Source organism: Heterodontus francisci, chromosome 3 (assembly GCF_036365525.1).
Source record: "Heterodontus francisci isolate sHetFra1 chromosome 3, sHetFra1.hap1, whole genome shotgun sequence".
Classification (NCBI taxonomy): domain Eukaryota; kingdom Metazoa; phylum Chordata; class Chondrichthyes; order Heterodontiformes; family Heterodontidae; genus Heterodontus; species Heterodontus francisci.
The window spans coordinates 139,963,004-139,984,235 of NC_090373.1; the positions used below are offsets into that span (position 1 = coordinate 139,963,004).

At 43.2% G+C, this 21,232-nt stretch overlaps 1 protein-coding gene across 2 annotated transcripts in view; it reads left to right on the forward strand.

Annotated features, from left to right (window-relative positions):
• The window catches only part of LOC137361854 (MFS-type transporter SLC18B1-like), a 70,615-nt gene that overhangs the window by 34,682 nt on the left and 14,701 nt on the right, over positions 1 to 21,232 (forward strand). The window contains exons 8-13 of one of the 2 annotated variants that reach the window (XM_068026460.1): positions 702 to 803; positions 7,150 to 7,241; positions 11,239 to 11,334; positions 17,360 to 17,434; positions 18,660 to 18,753; positions 18,888 to 18,937. In XM_068026460.1, coding sequence (XP_067882561.1) covers positions 702 to 803; positions 7,150 to 7,241; positions 11,239 to 11,334; positions 17,360 to 17,434; positions 18,660 to 18,753; positions 18,888 to 18,937 — 509 coding nt within the window. The remainder of the gene's footprint in view (positions 1 to 701; positions 804 to 7,149; positions 7,242 to 11,238; positions 11,335 to 17,359; positions 17,435 to 18,659; positions 18,754 to 18,887; positions 18,938 to 21,232) is intronic. The other variant, XM_068026468.1, reaches the window with a different exon arrangement.

The window sequence follows — 21,232 nt, forward strand, 5'->3', positions numbered from 1 at the left end:
ATTAATGAATAAATTCAATTATTTAATAAAAATCTGGAATTGACAGCCGGTCACAGGGAATTGAAAGCTAGTCTCAGGAATGGTGCCATGAAACTATCATCAATTGACGTAAAAAAAACTATCTGATTAATTAATGTTGTTTAGGGAAGGAAATCTGCCATCCTTACCTGGTCTGGCTTACACATGACTCCAGACCTACAGCCATGTGGTTGACTCTTAACTGCCCTCTGCAATGGCCTAGCAAGCTATTCAGTTGTCAAGGGAATTAGGGATGCCAGCGATGTCCACATCCCATGAAAAAATAAAAAAAATCTCCCATGGCTTTCCAGTCAGTCTGAATATAAACAGGAACATGATAGCATCTATCATGCAATGTAGAATTCTGTTGAAGTGCACCCATGTATAAATTATAAAATGTAATTGCTGTGTCTCCCTGAGTCAATTGGAGCTAATTATTCTCCAGCAGATTCTCACCTCAAATCGAGGTCAAATTGCCCTCTTTTTAAATGTATCTCCAGAAATCAGGTAAAAGATATTTTCTCTTTGGATGTCTTTTGTTTAAATATATGCGTCTCACAAATGTTCATGTCGAAATACAATTTTTCTTAACATTTTGACTGCTGGATTATATCCAGCTGAAGGTTGTTTCAGTTAAGATTTGAACAGTGTTGAATATATACCTTTTTTTGTTTATTCTCCAGTTCAATTTGAATGCTGGATATGTAGGACTAGTATTCCTGGGGTTCGCTACAGCATATGCTGTATCCTCCCCATTGCTTGGATATTTAAGTGATAAGATACCAGTAAGTATGCACACTGGCTTGAATGTCTTTTGGATTGTTAAACTTTTATTTCCTAAATGCAGATTCTTTATGCATAATAATGAACTTCTCCTTTGTTCTATTGATTTTGTTAGTTTTAAATAAGTCTGGCTTAAATTTTTTTTTGCTGTAAAAAATCACAACTCCATTTCAGTTTATGAATGCAAATATTGTAAAAATTGTAGTCTTATTTCAAAACCTGGTCTATAAGTCCAACAAACCAGTGGTTTTGGTTAGACGTCAGCCACGGCTCAGTTGGTAGCTTTCTGGCCTCTGAGTTAATAGGTTTTGGGTTCAAGTCCCAATCCAGGATTTGAGCCCGAAAATCAAGGCTGACACTCCAGTGCAGTACTGAAGGGAGCACTGCACGGTCAAAGGCACCATCTTTTCGATGAAACCTTTTGGATGGAGCTTGCTGTGTACAGATTGGCTGCCGTGTTCTTACATTACAACAGTGACTACATTTCAAAAGTATTTCATTGGCTGTAAAGCCTTTGGGACAATCTGTGGCCATGGAAGGTACCATAGAAATGCAAGTGTTTCTTTATATGTGCAAAATTTGTTTTTGTATTTTGTTATGATCCTCGTGGAGATTACAAACCAAAAGAATCCAATCCACCGACTGTCCCTAATTTAGAGAAAAAAACAAATGGACAAGGTTTTATTTTTATAAATTTTACTTTTACGCTAAAACCAAAACCAACATAAATCAACAGTTAAATCATGGTCGAGATTTATCTCTTAAAGATTTCACATTACTTATCAGATGCAACAAACATAGATCTCACAATCCTTCTGGGCAATTCCCTTGGCAAGGATAGCACAACGTTCTGCAAAACCATGAACAACTTCAGGTAGATGTCCAACTCCTATCCTCCAAGATGCTGAAATGGAGATAAAATCTTCTCATTGATAGTGAGCTTTGCAGTCTTCCCTTCAATGTTTCGGTCTTATCGCCTCTCGAACGATCTTGGTCCTGCTCATGACAGTCTTGATGGCGTAGCTCCACCTGTAACTCTCTAGGTCACTGAAAACAGTTGTAACAAATTGTATTTGCCAATGGCCAGCTCCCAGAATCAAATCTTTGATTTAAAACCAACAGCTCCCAGCTTGTTTCAATTCAGCAGCCTTGTCAACTTTTTCGAACAACAGCTTGCTGTTTTCTTCAACATTCTGCAATCTGTAATCTTGTAAACTGAAACATGAGCTCCAGTCACATATCTCTGGTCACACCCCTGATCATAGGACTGTTTGTTTTAACTGGTCCTAACCAGTTATATCTTCCCCAGAACTCTGAAGTTTTCAGTTTCCTTTTCTAGTAAAGGACTGTCGCAGGAAAAAATACATGCTTTGAATCCAAAGTCCGTGCATCTAGCAGTTTATTCAGCAGGCTAACTGTTCAAATAGCAGTTTGTACATGCGGACTCCATCACAACTCCAAGGAGCGGGCTGGGAGGCAGGGCAAAAATCGGGTGGGATGGCAGGGGGTGTCGTGGCTGTCGCCCACCTGCCTCTGTTGCTATTTTACCAGTGGCAGGGAAGATTGTGGGCGGCCCACCCAACCTTAGGCCATTTGAGGCCCTTAAGTGGCCAACTAATGGCAACTTAAGGGCCTCTTCCCAACACTGCTTTTATTATAACAGCAGTGTGAAGTGATTTATGACTTTAATCCCTTACTGGGACTAAACCAAATCAAGCATACATCCCTGTAAATCTCCTTTAATTAAGTTCAAACCAGACAAATTCTTATAGACACTTATTTGGATCCAAAGAACTGAACTAGTCTTCCCTCGAAGAAAGAAAATGGACAGAGAATATTACCATCTTTTGGCTAGCCTATTTTTAAATAATTATGGCTAAGTCATAAGGCTGCATTTGCTGACAACGCTACCGCTAGGTGGCGCTGCTGTGGCACATGTGCAAATGCAGCATGCGCCACTCAAAGGTCACAGACTGCGTCTTTAGGCAGCTGCCAGGACTAAAGATGGCGCTGCTCAAATAATCACATGGAGGCAACCTAACAAACACATGTCAGCACACAATAGTGAAGTGAGAGAGCGAACGAGCGGGCCGGGGCGCGGGGAGCGGGCTGGGGCCGGGGCCGGTGACGAAGGGGAGCGGAGCGGACCTGGGGGGAGAGGAGCGGCCGGCGAGTGGGCGAGCGAATGGGCCGGTGACGGAGGGAAGCGGAGCGACCGGAGACAGCAGCAGGGTGTGGCGGGGGGTGGGGGGGGGGGATGCGGAGGGAGGAGGAGTGCGTTTTTCTGCGCATGCGCCATAAACTTGCAACAGCAAAAGACGCACCGGCCGGTCTCCGCACGGCTCTCTACAGCCTCTCGCTTCCAGCCCTCTCCATCCAGCCGTTCCCTCCAGCTGCAGATCCCCCATCCAGCCGCTTTCTCCCCTACTTCTCAACTGTACTTCGGGCTTTGCAGCTCTCTGGTCCCTGCCTTTTGCATCCCCCTCTTCAGGAACTTCTGAATTTAACTCACTCCCACTACACCCCCACACCCACTCTCTACCTCTCCCCCTCCCCCACCCCCCCTCTACCTCTCTCCCACCACCCCTCAACCTCTCTCCCACCACCCCTCAACCTCTCCCCTCCCCCTCTCCCACCCCCCCTCTACCTCTCCCCCTCCCCCTCTCCCCCCTCTACCCCTCCCCCCCTCTACCTCTCCCCCTCCCCCCTTCTCCCCCTTCCACCTCTCCCTCTCCCCGTGTCCCCCCTCTACCTCTCCCCCTCCACCTCTCCCCCTCCCCCTCTTCCCCCCCTCTCCCTCACCCCTCTCCCCCTCACCCTCTCCCCCTCACTCCCCCCTTTTTCTCTACCCCCTCTACCTCTTCCCCTCTCCCACCTCCCCCTCTCCCCCCCCACCTCCCTCTCACAACATCCCCTTCCCCCAAGGACCACACCACAGTTGACCCCCCTCCCCTTCACTCCCCCCTTTACCTCTCCCCCTCTACCCCCTTTACCTCTCCTCCTCTACCCCCTTTCCCCCCTCTACCTCTCCCCCCCACCTCCCCCCCACCCCACCCCCCCCCACCAAGGACCACACCACAGTTGAACATCTGAAGTGCAGTTGCAAAGTCAGGAAAATAGCATCAAAAACCTCAACAATTCCAGGTTTAATTATTGAGATATTTTTTTCAGTACATTAAGCATTCGAGGCACTGCTGTGCATGGATACATGAGTGTTGTGTTGCCAGCATTCTCGTGAGACAGACAGGACGAGTCTCTGCTTTGCAGAACTAAAGAGATTGTTCCTGGAGAGCCTTGTGGTGAATGAACGCTTGGCTCTCTATTCCACTACTGTATTGTCCATGTGAAGAAGGCAAAGTCACAAGAGTCTGAGCTCAGTCTATTCTTGGTGAATGTTCCCTAAACGCATCCCACTGTGCATTCCCAATTCATCCATAAAGGCAAGGTTCCTTTCCACATCGTGACAAGCTCCGCAGCATGATCCAGTTGCCTTCGTTGCTTGAATGCTGACCTTAAGTCTCAAGGATTGTTTTCTCGACGGCATGTTTTACATGAAAAGAAATAAGGAAAGAACATCAGTGTCAGAGCTTCCCCCTCCAATGAAATTACCATTGAGCATGCTTTATGTTCTGCAGTAAAGGCAGGTACTGATATCACCGCCAATGAATCACTTAGTACCCACCTCAGCTGTAGGAGTCAGGATGATGTTACTGCCCCAATCTTGTGATGGTTCAATGTTGCTCTCAGGGAAAACATGAATGATGTGAGGGTGCTGGAAAAAGAAGCGCATTTCTTTTGGACTATGAACATAAAGCAGGCCATATAGCCCAGCAGTTCCCTGCTAGTGATGATGCTGCTCCTGTGCCTTCCCATCTGCTTCCATTTAATCCTGCCTACTACTATCAGCATCACCTTCCACTTCTTTCGCTCTTATCTATCTTTGCCTTAAAGCAACACTGAGGATGGAGAACGGTGTGGCTGCACTCCCACCTCACCAGTTGTGTACACAGCAAGAGCATTCACATTCGTGCTACCACTGGACACGGCAAGCTTGTTTCTTTTAGTGCTCAGTCTCTTCTTGCTGAATGTTCCCCAAGTGCTTGACTGCTTTGGATGCCTTCTCTGCTTGACAGGCAGCAGCTGGCAATTGCGGAGTCTCACAAGGCTCTGCATGGTTGTTTCAAGGGCGGATGGGGAAACAGGTGGCTGTGTGTCCATGTGCACTGCTCTGTTGGGTTCAGGAACAGAGCAACTTACAACAGGGACTGGAGCACATGTACTGCCTGCACACAGCCCCAGACAATGGAAAGGATTTTAGTGCAGTGCAGTGGACTGGAACACATGAAGTGCCCCAGACAATGGAAATGTTTTCAAAGCAACTTACAACAGGGACTGGAGCACATGCAGTGCCCCAGACAATGGAAATGTTTTCAGAACAACTTACCTTGGAGCAATCTCCTCTTTCTGATAAAAAATTAAGCAGACTGAAATCTTCAAAACGACTAAATAATTGCGAGAAAATGCCCGACAAAACCTCTCCTCCTTCCACTTTCAGAAACTTGCGCCGAAGGTTGAGGCATCGTGAATACCCATTGGCGTTGCATAAAGCGCATGTGCAGAGGCCGACCAGGCACGTTGCCTGAAGATGCACACGTCCCGTGATGACGTCATCGGCGCTTGCGCTAACCAGTCCTGGCAAGCCAGAACGCAGCGCACGCGCAGGAGACCGTCTGCGCAAATGCGCACCGCAGCGCAGCCAGATGACGTCAGCGGCGGCCAGCGTTGTCAGGAATCACTTTGAAGTCATAAATATCCCAGATATTATAAGGGTCTGGGAAACTCTCTTAAATACGTATCTGTCCACTTAAAGAGACACATAGAGGGGGTTCTTGTAGTTGTATACAGAATGCTACTATTTGTGTTATATTTCCTGGTCTGCATTTCTGGGCTGGGCTCACACTCTGATTTATGAGGAGATACCGGACCAGTTTTTGTGGTCAGTGGCGAAGCAACAATGCTCACTGCTGATCTCTGAGAAAGCTTCCCACAAAGATCTAGTGATCTATGTGGTGTGGATTTCACCATTTCCAATGTTATTTTGAGCTTGGCACCAAATCAAGGGGATCTCGAGGTATCCAGCAACAGTGATGTCATCAAGCAGGTTAAGCAGCTAATTGCAGCCATACTGGTGCCAAACGTCGTGTCCTGCACTCCTTTGGACCCCACCAGAAAGGCCGAGAGGGGGGTTTTGACGACTGGGCAACTCTCAACCTCCATAAATTTGCCCAGGCATGCGCCATGGAGAGGTCACTCCACTGACCACCTCCAGGCGCGTATCCATTGTCTCTCGAGATAAGGAGGCCCAAAAGAAAGTAAGAAGAAAGAATTCTTAGGCAGCAAACCAGGAAGTAAAATGCACTGATTATCCTTCACCTTTTATAAATTTTACAGAGAACGAAATAAATGATTGGGACATATACATTAGATGCTGAAATATCTTAAAATAATGTAATTTTTATTATATTAAACTATGACATTTTAATACAATGAAAAATGTGACGTTAAACAAATAAGTTTTCCAGGAAGTAGTTATGACTTAGTACTCAGATTAAAAACACAGTTGCACCTCATTATCAAGGCAAAACCTTTTCAGGGGTTCAGTGATTTCTAAAGACTGCTCTCTCTGGGTCTTCAACAGAACACCCTGTGGAGGAGCAGGGTACCACTGATAGCAACTTCTGGATTTCTTTATTTATCTGTGCATGTGCAGACACCAGAAGCTGCTGTCAATTTCACAGGATAATGACAACGAACACTGATAGTTTTACTGTCATTACACCTGCAAATTCTGGGCTAATAATGACTGAAGTGATTCTCTGATTTAGCTGAATTATTTCCTGCCCAACTGTGAGCATCCCTGTTCCAAACTGTTTCCGAATGTCTTTCCTGCCCCATTTATCCATTCAGTTGACCTGGGATGATCTATCTTTGGTGCCTTCAACCATGACACAATTGACCTTTGATCTAATTAGGTGGGAAATTACACCTCTGTGCCTTTGTGACAGAGCGCATTTTAACAGCATGTATTAATTTAGTCTGTTCAAATTACATTGAAATACATTGAATGAATCTTTCTTTCTAGTGTATTTGATTCTATAGCATTCACTACTGTCATCAAACTGATTTAATGTATTGGTATAGAAAATTTCACACATACACATTGCTTTGTTGAGATCCTACTAAACATAATCTAGAATTGATGGAAAGGAGAGGGAGAACTTGTTCTCATTGTTCAGTTTTCATTCACTTGCACTTTATTGTCTTTCTACTTCCTACTCCCAATTCCAGAGAACCAGGAAGTGGCTAATGTTGGTTGGAAGTTGGCTTATTGCTGTCAGCTTTCTGTTATTAGGACCGGCACCCATTTTCCATATCAAGTGGTAGGTATTTTATAGTTTTTGTAAGTTTTTTTTTTAGTTCTAGCAATACTGTGTTATGACCTGGAATCCATTGCCTGAAAGGGTAGAGGAAGTTGATTCAATCGTAACTTTCAAAAGGAAATAGGATAAATACCTGAAGGGGAGAAAATTACAGGGCTATGAGAAAAGGGAAGGGGCGTGGGACTAATTGGATAGCTCTTTCAAAGACCTGGCACAGATATGATGGGTCGAATGACCTCCTCCTGTGCTGTAAGATTCTATGATTACCTCAGAAATGATTGTCAAAGTAGAAAAAATGTATATTCTTCAATCTGTTTTACTCATCAGCTATACATGTCTGATAGAGTTAAGTGTGTTTTTAAAAAATAAGTACTTGCAAAACACATGACATTCACCACATTTAGACGGTGCTTTTTCTCGCATCTTAATACTTTAGACCTAGTAAGACATAAGTTACAGTACAGATTTAAGAATGTAAGAAATAGGAGCAGGAGTAGGCCATGCAGCCTCTTGAGTGCTCTCAGCTAGTTAATAAGATCATGGTTGAACTGCTACATCAACTCCACTGTTCCACTCTATCCCCATACCCCTTGATCCCCTTAGTGCCCAAAAATCTATCGATCCTTGAGTCTTGAATATACTCATCAACTGAGCATCCACAACCCTCTGAATTAGAGAATTCCAAAGATTCACAACCCTCTGAATGAAGAAATCTCTCCTCATCTCAGTCCCAGATGGTCAACCCTTCATCCTGAGATTATGATCCCTAGTTCTAGAATCTGCAGCCAGGGAAAACAGCCTCTACCCAGTCAAGTGCCTGAAGGGTATTATATGTTTCAATGAGGTCACCTCTAATTTTTCTAAACTCCAGAGAATATAGGCCCAATTTACTCAATCTCTCCTTGTAGGACAGCCCTCTCATCCCAGGAATCAATCTAGTGAACTTTCGTTGCATCCCCTCTAAGGTGTGTATCCTTCCATGGGTACTGTAGAGTACTCCAGTTGTGGTCTAACCAAAGCCCTGCCTAATTGTAGCAAGTCTTCCTTACTCTGCTTAACCTGCTTGATGACATCACTGTTGCTGGATACCTCGAGGCATTCAAAAGCGAGATTCTACAAGCACAGTTTAGATATGTCCCCACAAAGGTAAAGGCTGATACGGCCAAATCTAGAGCCTCCTGGTTATCTAGAAGCTTACAGGGTAACCGCAGCCTCACAGCTCCAGCAACCCGGGTTCAATTCTGGGTACTGCCTGTGTGGAGTTTGCAAGTTCTCCCTGTGTCTGTGTGGGTTTCCTCCGGGTGCTCCGGTTTCCTCCCACCACCAAAAGACTTGCAGGTTGATAGGTAAATTGGCCATTATAAATTGTCACTAGGATAGGTAGGTGGTCGGGGAATATAGGGATTAGTGTAGGATTAGTATAAATGGGTGGTTGATGGTCGGCACAGACTCGGTGGGCCGAAGAGCCTGTTTCAGTGCTGTATCTCTAAATAAATAAATAAAAATAAATGTAATACTTTAGAAAGCCTAGAGGAGTATAGAAAGTGCAAGGGTGAAGTAAAAAAGGAAATCAGAAAAGCAAAGAGAGGACATGAAAAATTATTGGCAGGTAAAATCAAGGATAACCCAAAGATGTTTTATCAGTACATGAAGAACAAGAGGATAACTAAGGAAAGGGTAGGGCCTATCAGAGATGTACAGGAGAACTTATGCGTGGATGCAGAAGATATGGGTAGGGTTCTTAATGAGTTTTTTGTCTCTGTCTTCACAAAGGGGAGGGATGATGCAGACATTGTAGTAAAAGAGGAGGAGTGTGAAATATTAGATACGATAAGCATAATGAGAGAGGAAGCACTTAGAGGGTCTGACATCGTTGAAAGTGGATAAATTGCCATGGGTTGCATCCCAGGTTGTTAAAGGAAGCCAGGGAGGAAATAGCAGATGTGCTGAGGATCATCTTCAAATCCTCACTGGTTACAGGCGAGGTACCAGACGATTGGAGGTCTGCGAATGTTCCACCATTGTTTAAAAAGGGTGCAAGGGATCGGCCAAATAATTATAGGCCGATCAGTCTGACCTCGGTGGTGCGTAAATTATTAGAATCAATTCTAAGAGACAGGATAAACTGCCACTTAGAAAGGCATGGTTTAATCAGGGAGAGTCAGCATGGATTTGTTAAGGGAAGATCATGTCTTACTAACTTGAGTTTTTTGAGGAAGTAACAAGGAGGATTGATGAGGATAGTGCAGTGGATGTGGTCTACATGGATTTTAGTAAGGCATTTGACAAGGTCCCACATGGCAGACAGGTCAGTAAAGTGAAAGCCCATGGGATATGGGGCAGGTTGGATCCATAATTGGCTCAGTGACAGGAAACAAAGGGTAGTAGTCGATGGATGTTTTTGCAAATGGAAAGCGGTTTCCAGTGGTGTTCCACTGGGCTCAGTGTTGGGTCCCTTGCTGTTTGTGGTATATATTAATGATTTGGACTTAAATGTGGAAGGTATGATTGGGAAATTTGCTGATGACACAAAAATTGGCCGTGTAGTTGATAGTAAAGAGGATAGCTAGAGTGGGCGGAAAAGTGGCAAATGGAATTCAATCCAGAGACGTGTGAGGTAATATGTTTGGGGAGGGCAAATAAAGCAAGGGAATACACAATAAACGGGAGGATATTGAAAGGGGTAGAAGAAGTGAGAAACCTTGGAGTGCATGTCCACAGGTCCCTGAAGGTGGCAGGACAGTAGATAGAGTGGTGAAGAAGGTATATGGAATGCTTTCTTTTATTGGCCAAGGTATAGAATACAAAAGCAGGGATGTAATGCTGGAACTGCATAAAATGCTGGTTAGGCCACAGCAGGAGTACTGCATACAGTTCTGGTCACCACATTACAGGAAGGACATAATTGCTCTGGAGAGAATACAGAGGAGATTTACAAGAATGTTACCAGGGCTTGAAAATTGCAGCTATGAGGAAAGATTGGATAGGCTAGGGTTGTTTTGCTTAGAACAGAGGAGGATGAGGAGTGACTTAATTGAGATGCACAAAATTATGAGGGGTCTAGATAGAGTAGATAGGAAGGACCTGTTTCCCCTGGCAGAGAGGTCAATTACCAGGGGGCACAGATTTAAGGTGGTTGGTAGAAGAACTAGAGGGGACATGAGGAGAAATATTTTCACCCAGAGGGTGGGGAGTGTCTGGAATTCACTGCCAGGAATGGTGGTGGAGGCAGAAACGCTCAACTCATTTTAAAGGTACCTGGACATGCACCTGAAGTGCTGTAACCTGCAAGGCTATTGGACCACGTGCTGGAAGGTGGGATTAGATTGGGCGGCTAGTTTTTTCAGCCAGAGCAGACATGACAGGCTGAATGGCCTCCTTCTTTGCCGTAACTTTTCTGTGTTCTATGGTTCTCTTGGCCTTTATTGCAAGGGAATTGGAGTATAACGTACCATTTGCCTTCCTTATTGTCTGCTGTAACTGCATGTTAACTTTCTGTGAATCATTACAAGAACACCCAAATCTCTCTGAATATCATCATTTATTAGTTTCTCACCTTTTAAAAAATATTCTACTTTTCTATTCTTCCTGCCATAGTGATATTTTCACATTTCCCCGCATTATACCCCTTCTGCCACCTTCTTGCCCACTCACTTAATCTGTCAATATCTCTTTGCAGACAGTTTGCTTTCCCACCTATCTTTGTATCAGCAGCAAATTTGTATGTATTATACTTGATAAAAATTATTTACCAAAATAATTTCAATAACGTTCTGATCTTGGTTTATAGAGTGAATACATGCATCAATCAGCAAGCTACCTGCAACTTATAACAGGAATGTTTGCTCTGGTACTCAATCATCATAAGTTATTGGTTAATGGGGAGAGAGGAAGCACATAATATATTAAAACATATTTCAGATATTAAAAGAGTGGCACTAATCTGATTCTAAGCAGAAACCTTTCTAAGAGTTTGTTTTATTTGTTTCCTTTGCAGTCGGCTATGGATGTTCATTTTGATGCTGCTCATATGTGGGTTTTCACTCAGCATGTGTGACATTCCAGTTTTTCCAGAACTCATCTCCTGTGTTTAGTAAGTATTTTAAAATTATAATGTCATGATTTTTTACTTTTGCTTCCAAAAGATAGTTGGGTATATTTTCCTATAGTCGTGTGAGAGCACAAAGCAGGTACACCTACTTTTTGATACCTTTTTTTTGCAAACGAAGGAAAATATACCTGACTGTATTTGACTAGAACTATATTTTTCCTCACCATCTCTGCAGCTTTGGCCTTTATTAGTGTCGTCCTTTTGCTAGACAGTAGCCCTGGGATTTTCGGGTCTGCTAAATTCAAGAGATTTGTTATGTCGGTTTTATCATTGTTTAAACTCCAATTTCATACTGTACTCATAGCATGAGCAGTGATTTGTAATATTTGCATTCAGACTTTGTTACAAGTCCTGAAATAGTAAATTAGAAAATCATTGCAAAATCTTAATGCAAATTGTTGTGACCCTGATATTACAGGCTGAATTTTACTAGCCACCTCCCCCCCCTCCCCAACATCGGAGGTCATGGAAGGGTGGGGGGGTCCAGAAAATTCTTCCAGGAGAGGTCCGTCACTGGCCTTGATGCTGGGAAGGCCCTGCCCCATTTTTCCGGCGGTGGCAAGGCCTCAGTGCAGCTGCCCCGCCCCCCATCACTGGGCGAAACCACCTCATTAACATATTTAAATAAATGATGATAAAGGAATAATGACCTACCTTTCCATGACGGCTGTCCCATGCTGATATTCCAGCCAGTGGCCGGAAGTCCCGTGCCTTCGGATCTCCGTTCAGAGATCTGAGGTGGAACACTGGTGGGGAGGGGAGAGGAGGGAAGTTTTCAGGGCAAGAGGAGGGGGACGTGGGGAAAACTGTTTGAATTGGCTGAGGGGATGGCGGGAAGGGGTTGAAGGGCAAAGATCTGTACGTTTGGGAGTGAAAGGTCAGGACCAACAAAACAGTGTTTTCGGGGGAAGAGGGAAATTAAAAACTTGTTTGGTTATTGGGGGGTGGGTTCGGTTGGAAGTGGGGCTTTGTTCATTTTTTGAATGTGAAATTTGAAAACACAGTTGCATTTCACTTTAAAAATGTAAATGTGTTGTAATGGCTTGAAGCCCTTTAAAAATGGCACTGGCACATGTGCGGTGACACCGAAAACCATTGCTGGGTACGGAGCTCCCGCCCCCTCTACGTCATCGGGAGCGGGTGTTCTGATCCCTCCATGTTAATGAGACACTGCATGAAATATTGTGGCGGGTCCATTGCACATGTCTCACACGTTTGCCGTGCCAATCCGATCCGGAAGCTCACTGCCATCCCATACATTTTCTTTGGCCAAATGGTCTACCTATTTGAATTGCATGACTTTGCCACATTCAGAAGTCAGTGTGCAGTTTTCTGTTTAGCCATTGCAAGAAAGAAAACTGCCTTATCTTAACAGTAAAGCGTATGGAATTTTTTAGTTAAATGAAATTGGCCTGTTAGTATCCACACACTTACCTATGGTTCAATTAGATTATAAGTGTAGTGTCTGTGTGAACTAGTTTCAAGTGGTTTCAGTTTTGCACTATTGTGAGGTGTCATTTGGGTGTCAGGACCCCCAACTGATGCCAAAAGAAAGTGGATGACATTACTTTCTTTGCAGAGTTGCTCTCCTCTTCTCTGTCAGGTTAGGCCCTGACTCTGGATTCATGCGGCATTACAAAATATCCAAGATCGGTAAGAGGCGCGAGCACTGTGGGAAACATTGGTGTAGTGGTAATGCCACTGAACTCGTAATCTGAGGTCCAGGTTAATGCTCTGGGGAAATGGGTTCAAATTTCACCACAGCAGTTGGTGGAATTTAAACTCAATTAATTATTACATTTAATTAATAAAAATCTGGAATTGAAGGCTAGTTTCAGTAATGGTGCCATGAAACTATCATCAATTGTCATAAAAACCCATCTGGTTCACAAATGTCCTTCAAGGGAGGAAATCTGCCATCCTTACCTGGTCTGGCCTATCTGTGATTCCAGAGCCACAGCAATGTGGTTGACTCTTATCTGTCCTCTGAAATGGCCTAGCAAACCACTCTGTTATTAAGGGCAATTATGGATGGGCAACAAATGCTGGCTTTGCCAGCGACGTCCATATCCCAAGAAAGTATTAAAAAAACTTCATATTAATTTCACATCGCATTTTATGAAAACTGGGGAAAAGTTGCCATCAATCCAACTGAATCCTAATGCCAATCTGCAGTGAAAGGTAGTTTTAAGGACAAATCTGTGAATTGGAGTGAAATGTTGATGTGCAATTTAACTTGCCATACTGCAGTAAAGTTTAATTAGATGACAAACAGAAATTTAACTCTTCACTTGAACAAGCCATGAGGTACACTCACAGTATTTTTACTTGAAGTATTTGCACAAAAAATGAAGAGCCTCATGTTAATCCTAATTCTTGAGAAGAACTTTGGCAGGGAAACTTAGCTTGTAACATCCTCGATAAACCATTTTTGGTTTTTCACTGATGCTCAACCAATGTGTAGTTTTCTCTGTAAATTAGAATTGGAGTTTGAGTGACGTTACTGTAATAAAATGTAATGTGAACGCACTGTTATTGAGTGTGTCTGGAGACAATTACAGGCCAAATTCTTCTCCAAAATGTTCCGCAGGTTTTGAAGTTAGGATAACATAGATTACCTTTCACACAACTAACATAGTGGTTTTGGGCTCTAAATAATTGATGGAAATGTTGCCCATTCAAGTAAAAAAAATATAATTTTGTGTTTGTCATCTACAAAAGCATAATATATTATGGCTTGAATGATGAATTAAAATTTCTGTGGACAATTCAATTCAGATCTGGTCTTGAAAAGTAACGTTTGACTGCAGATTAGAATTCAGCTGTAGGTTGAGTCATTGTCATTTTACTCTGACTTTCGTAAAATATACTGTCCCCTAAAGTTCTAAATATCAACTAATGATCCCTGCATCAATTAACTTCTTATTTTGGAAGCACAATTACCATTTTCCACCCTTTTTAAGAGAATTAAAACAAAATTATCTTGTCGATCACTACAATCTTCTATATTTGGTGTAGTGGGCTCTTTGAATAATAGTTCTGAACATGAGGACATACTTGGGACTCTTCAGTTATTATATAAGATGGACCCAACTGCAGGAGAAAAGTAGAAGCCGTATGCTAGCCCATTGTCACCAATTTTATGGAGCCCATGCCTTTTACAGCAACAATTTGCAATTCTATAGCACTTTTAATGTAGTAAATCATCTCAAGGTACAGATTATCAAACAAAATTTGACAGAGCCACATAAGGAGATATTAGAATAGATGATCAAAAGTTTGGTCAAAGAGGCAGGTTTTAAGTTGCACCTTAAAAGAAGGAAAGAGAGGTAGAGAGGTGGGGAGTCATTACAGTACAGGAGGAGGCCATTCATCCCATTGAGTCCATCCTGGCTCCCTGTAGAGCAAACCAGTCAGTCTCATTCCCCTACTCTATTCGGGAGGGAGGTCAAAAGCTTAGGGCCTTGACAGCTGAAGCCACATCCAACAAAGGTGGAATAAAATCATGGATGCGCAAAAGGCCAGAATTGGAGGAGTGTCTGGATCTTGGATGGTTGTTGGTCTGGAGGAGGTTATAGAGAGGGATGAGACCATGGTGGGATTTGAAAATGAACATGAGAATTTTAAAATACAGGCATTGCCAGTGCAGGAGTCATGGTAGATCAGTGAGCACAGAGGTGATGTGTTAATTGAACGCAGTGCAAGTTAGGATTTGGGCAGCAAATTTTGAATGAGCTCACATTTACGAAGGATGCAAAGTGGGAGGCTGACCAAGAGAGTTTATCTTGTGCATAAGTTTATTTTTGTCCACTGTATCTTCCCTCATGTCTGGGAAGATCTCTGCAGCTCTGTCTCAGCATCTTTGCAGGCAGTATCACCATGCCATTGACAGGCTGCTGACATTGCTTAAATGACAGTCTATGCCTCTCCTTCATTCAAACAGTAAGGTCACAGGGCAAGGTTGTAAATTAAGCTGTTCCCTCCGAAATTGGTGTAATAGTTTTAAAATGTAAATGGGAGGAAGTATAGCTTAATATGAACAAATTTCTTCTTGCAGTACTTTTTAGTAATGTAGTAATGAGGAAAATGAGCCTACACCAGTTGCTGCATATACAAAGCACTGTTGTTCCATATTTCTTCTTCTTCTTCTTTGGCTTCCTTATCTCGGGAGATAATGGATAAGCGCCTGGAGGTGGTCAGTGGTTTGTGAAGCAGCGCCTGGAGTGGCTATAAAGGCCAATTCTGGAGTGACAGGCTGCTCCACAGGTGCTGCAGAGAAATTTGTTTGTCGGGGCTGTTACACAGTTGGCTCTCCCCTTGAGCCTCTGTCTTTTTTCCTGCCAACTACTAAGTCTCTTCGACTCGCCACACTTTAGCCCCGTCTTTATGGCTGCTTTAAGTCTTTATGCCTTAATAAAGCACAGTTGGATTAGTGTGTGCAGTTGTGGGTTCCTGATTATAGGCTAAATGTTGAGGCAATAGAAAGGATCTCTAGAGGTTAAAAAAAATAAGCTGAGGCGTGGCCTAATAGAGGTTTTTAAATTATGAAAGGTTTTGATAGTGTGGATACAGAGCAAATGTTTCCAATTGTGGGGAAGAGGATAACTGGAAGCTATCAATGTAAGATAGTCACCAAGAAATCCAGTAGGGAATTCGGAACCATAGGGAGTGGTTGGAGTGAATAGTCCAGATCCATTTAAGGGAAGACTAGACAAGCAAAGGAGGGAGAAGAGAATAGAGGGTTACGCTGATTTATTTAGATGAGGAAAGACGGGAGGAAGCTCAGGTGGAGCATTAGCTATGGCATGGACTAGTTGCGCCAAATGGCCTGTTTCTGTGCTGTATATTTTATGTAATCCTATGTGATACACACAGCAGCTTCATTAGGATGATTCCCTGTATGGAAAATACAAATACATAGAAAGACTTGGAAACGTCAGGGCTGTTCTCATTCATGTAGTGTAAATTACCGGAGGATTAGATAAAGGTATTTAAAATTATGAAGAAATGGGACAAAGTAGATAGAAACTGACTGTTTTGCATGGTTGCAAGGTCTAGAATGAGGGGATATAGATACAAGGTTGGAGTAAGAGATTGAGGACAAAGAGCAGGAGAAACCTATTTTTTAAAACAAAGGATACAAGGCTAGAATGCACAACTGGAGTTAGTAATTGAAGCAGAGACCATGCAAGCACCAGCATGGACTAGTTGAGTTCAATGGCCTGTTTCCATGTTGTAATTTGTATATAATCCTGTAAGTATAAAACTAAGTTAATGTTGTATTGATTGAGATCAGAATATTTTAAAAACCTGGCCATGGTTTTACTCAGAATACTCTTCAGTTGGTAGCAGTCTAGCCACATTGAGAGGCTGTGGGTTCAAGCCCACTCCAAGACTTCAACAAGTAATCTAGAATATGATTTTTTTGCTACATTGTCAGAGGTGCCATTCAAACCAAGACCTTGTCTCCCTGTCCCGATGGAACTAAAATATTTAATAGCGCTACTTGAAGATAACTGGGGTATTTCCCCAAAGTCGTTGCGAACATACTTTCCTCAAATTGCATCTCCGAAGTAGATCAGCTGGTCACTTATTTGCTCTTTGGTGGCTCTGTGTGCAAATTGGCTGCCAAGTTTACCTACATAAGAGAATTAATTTCAGAGTTATTATCAAAGTCAGAAATTATTTGTGAAGCACTAAAATATCACAAGGATGTTCTAATACTCTACCTAAATGCATCATTTTTATTCTTTTACTTTTTTCTCCCAATTAATTTAAATTGGAGGCATGACTGTTTAACACTCTATTGTAGTGTAGAAAAGGTTTGTTTTACATGTCTAACAATTGAATTATATGGATGAATGCTAATTAAGCAGCTTGAGAGACTAAGTAATGACTGATCACACCAGGATTTGTTATGCACAGAAACACACTAAGGAGTCAGTTCTAATGAGTTAGAATGAGGTTTGATTGTAATAACTGACATTGACTTTCACTTTTTGTTCAGTGAGAACGGATGTGAAGAGGGACTTGGTACTTTAGGTCTGGTGTCTGGAATGTTTACAGCATGTTGGTCTCTTGGGTATGTATCTGTGTGTATAGATAGAAATACATTTAACTTGGGTTAGTATTTTAGTAGTTTTGGCATGTTTAATGTGTGGTTTCCAGTGCTTTTGTATCTTAGTAATTTCTGTTTTAAACTCTTCAGCTCAAAATGTAATCCATTTTTCAGTACAGTCCAAAGTATGTTTGAGCTTTTGTAGGCAGTGTTGGCAGATGTGATGGCCAGTCAGGCGAAGCAGGGAAATATTAGCTCAAGGTTTGGGGAGCAGTAGAACTCACTTATAGATATTGGGGGGAACCCATTGAGTGATGGGTCAACATGGAATAATCCTGAGGATAATTATGTAAAGAATAGTACTTTTTTGCTGCGAGGACTGTGGTATAATCCATAGGTATGTTTTTGTGTGTGACAGCAGGTGTGCTGGCAAAGTGTTACAGGAAGTGACTGTTATATACAAGATGTTTAATAAATAAGTGTCTGTACTTTGGCACCATTTTATTTTTATTAAAACATTAATTATCTGTCATACTATGCATTACCATTTGATTTTAAATTTGTGTTGGTGTCACCTTTTCTGAGTGTGTGCATTGCTGTGGTACCTTGCAGAAAATTTCTGGCAGTTTATTTCCAGAGAATATTGCATTATGAAACAGAATAATTGTACCATTTCATTTTGCTGTGAATTTTCAGTAAATGTGGAAGTTTTACTTGCTGCAGCTTTGTTTTTTTTTGTACCCAACTTGCTGGCACAAGTGAGGTGCTTTGATTAACATTGCCTCAAGTTGTACTGGTTGTATATAAATGGACGGCCCAGGTTCCTCCAAATCATGGAATGCCAATGTTAATGTACGGCTATCTGGTACTTTTGTATCTCTCTATTCTCATTGATACAAGTGTGAACAAACAAGAATGCTAATGGTTTATGGTTAGTATAGTCTTGTAACAAAAATTTTATCCACTGCTTTCAACCAATCCAAAAGTCACTCCTCCTAGTTTGGAGATATAAGCAATGCTGCCAGAGTACATCAAGAGCATTGAATTGTAGGGCTGCTAGTGTTTCGGTGGAGTCGACACACTGTCCTACCACCAAAAGCAAGTACTGCTGGAGGCAATACAGGCTGGAGCTGAACACACCAGCACTGGGACAGGTTGAGCATCTATAAGCAGAAAGTGTAAATTTTGCATGGCTTAAAATAACCTGCTAGATGGTAACTAGTATAACCTTTTTTTATTTTTAAATCAGAACATTTGTAGGACCAACACTGGGTGGATATCTATACGAAGAATTGAATTTTGAGTGGGCTGCAGCTATACAAGGAGGCTTTCCATTCATTTTTGTAAGTAGACACAACATAGATGATGAACAGAATATTTAGCGTTGTAACCCTAAGCCACCATTTTAAAAATAAAATTGGAAAATGATCCCTTTAATAATTACCATTAGACTAATGGTCTTTTCTTCTATCTTTAGGGTACGCTGTTGGGTTTCTACTTTTTGGTGGAAATGGTGCAGAAAAGGAGGTTTGTATTTGTATTTCAGATTCTTACATTTCTTAAATTTAAACTGGGCGGCACAGTGGTGCAGTGGCTAGCACCACAGCCTCACAGCTCCAGCGACCCGGATTTGATTCTGGGTACTCCCTGTGTGGAGTTTGCAAATTCTCCCTGTTACCGTGTGGAGTTTCCGCCGGGTGCTCCGGTTTCCTCCCACAGCCAAAGACCTGCAGTTTGATAGGTAAATTGGCCATTGTAAATTGCCCCTAGTGTGGGTAGGTGGTAGGAGAATTGTGGGGATGCGGTAGGGAATATGGGATTAATGTAGGATTAGTATCAAATGGGTGGTTGATGGTCGGCACAGACTCAGTGGGCCGAAGGGCCTGTTTCAGTGCTGTATCTTTAAATAAACAAAAAGAATACTGATGTGAAAGGGTGCACGTAAGAATGGTGACATTTTAAGAAGAGGCACTAATGTTTACTTTCCCGTTTGTCGTTCACCTCCTGGGCTGCCTATTGCTTTGAGAATAGCAGCAGGGACTGCTTGTAGCCAAGGGTAGGTGAAGATGTAAGAATATGTGAAATAGAAGCAGGAGCAGGCCATTCAGCCCCTCGAGCCTGCTGCGCCATTCAATAAGATCTGATTGTGGCCTTAACTCCACTTTCCTGCCTGCACCCCTCCAGCACCCCACCCTCCCATTACCCTTGACTTCCTTATAGATCAAAAATCTGTCTAACTCAGCCTTGAATATATTCAATGACCCAGCCTCCACTGCTCTCTGGGGTAGAGAATTCCAAAGATTAATGACCCTCTGAGAAAAGAAATTCCTCCTCATCAACATTTTAAAAGGGAGATCCTTTATTTTGAAATTATGCCCCCTAGTTCTATATTTCCCCACGTGGAGGAATATCCTCTCAGCATCTACCTTGTCAAGCCCCCTCAGAATTTGATATGTTTCAATAAGATTACCTCTCATTCTTCTAAACTCCAATGAGTATAGGCCCAACCTGCTCAACCTTTCCTCATAAGTCAACCCCGTCATTCCAGGAATCAACCTCTTGAACCTTTTCTGAGCTGTCTCCAATGCAGGTATATCCCTTCTTAAATAAGGAGACCAAAACTGAACGTAAAACTCTAGGTGAGGTCTCACCGATACCCTGTACAGTTGTACCAAGACTTCCCTGCATTTAAACTCCATCCCTCTTGCGATAAAGGCCAACATTTAATTTGCCTTCCTAATTACTTGCTGTACCTGCATGCTAACTTTTTGTGATCCATGTATGAGGACACCCAGGTCCCTCTGTATCGCAGCCTTCTGCTGTCTCTCTCCGTTTAAATAATATTCTTCTTTTCTGTTCTTCCCACCAAAATGGACAATCTCACATTTTCCCACATTATACTCCATCTACCAATTTTTGCCCACTCACTTAACCTATCTATAACTCTTTGCAGACATTTTGGTCTGAATTTTACCGTGGGCTGACAGGAATCTGCCTAGCCTGGAGAACTGTCCTGTATTTTACGGGTCCCCAGGCTTTAATTCTCCCGAGGCGGGACTTCCAGCCGCTTGAGGGAGGAGGTCCCGCCTCCATGAGCTGCCGGCCAATCAGCGGGCTAGCAGCTCTTAGTCCCAGCAGCGCCACCGGGAGCGGTGGACACTGCTGGGACTGCAGCCCAACCGATGCCAAGGAGCCTGGAGGGAAGGTAAGTTAAGGTTGCCTCACCAGGAGGATCGGTCCTTCCCTGGTGGGGCTGGAGTGGTCATTTGGTGGGAGAGGGCGTCTTGGGTCCCGGGGGTGGGTTGGGAAGCGGGGGTGGCCCTCAATCAGGCACCCTGTGCCTGATTGCAATGGCAACCTCCCCCCCCCCCCCCCCCGGGGTGCGGAAAGGCTGACAGCTATCGCTGGGTGGCCTTTCATGTCCCCAGCACGCCCGCTTGCCATGGGTAAAATAGTCGTGGAGGCTGGCGAGGGCCCTTAAGTGTCGGTTAAGTGGCCACTTAAGGGCCTTGATTGGTCTCGGGCAGGCAGGCCGTTTCCCACCTCCCACCTGATGCTGTAAACTTAGCCAGAGGCGGAAGCAGGGTGGTTAGGCCTCCCGGAGCCTGCTGCTCAATTTTACGCTGCCCCCATGCCACCATCCGATCCACTGGGGCGGCGTAAAATTCAGCCATTTGTGTCCTCCTCACAACTTGCTTTCCTATGTATCTTTCTATTGTCAGAAAATCTGGTTACAATACACTCAGTCCCTTCATCCAAGTCATTAATATAGATTGTAAATAGTTGAAGCCCCAGAACTCATCTCTGTGGCACCCCACTAGT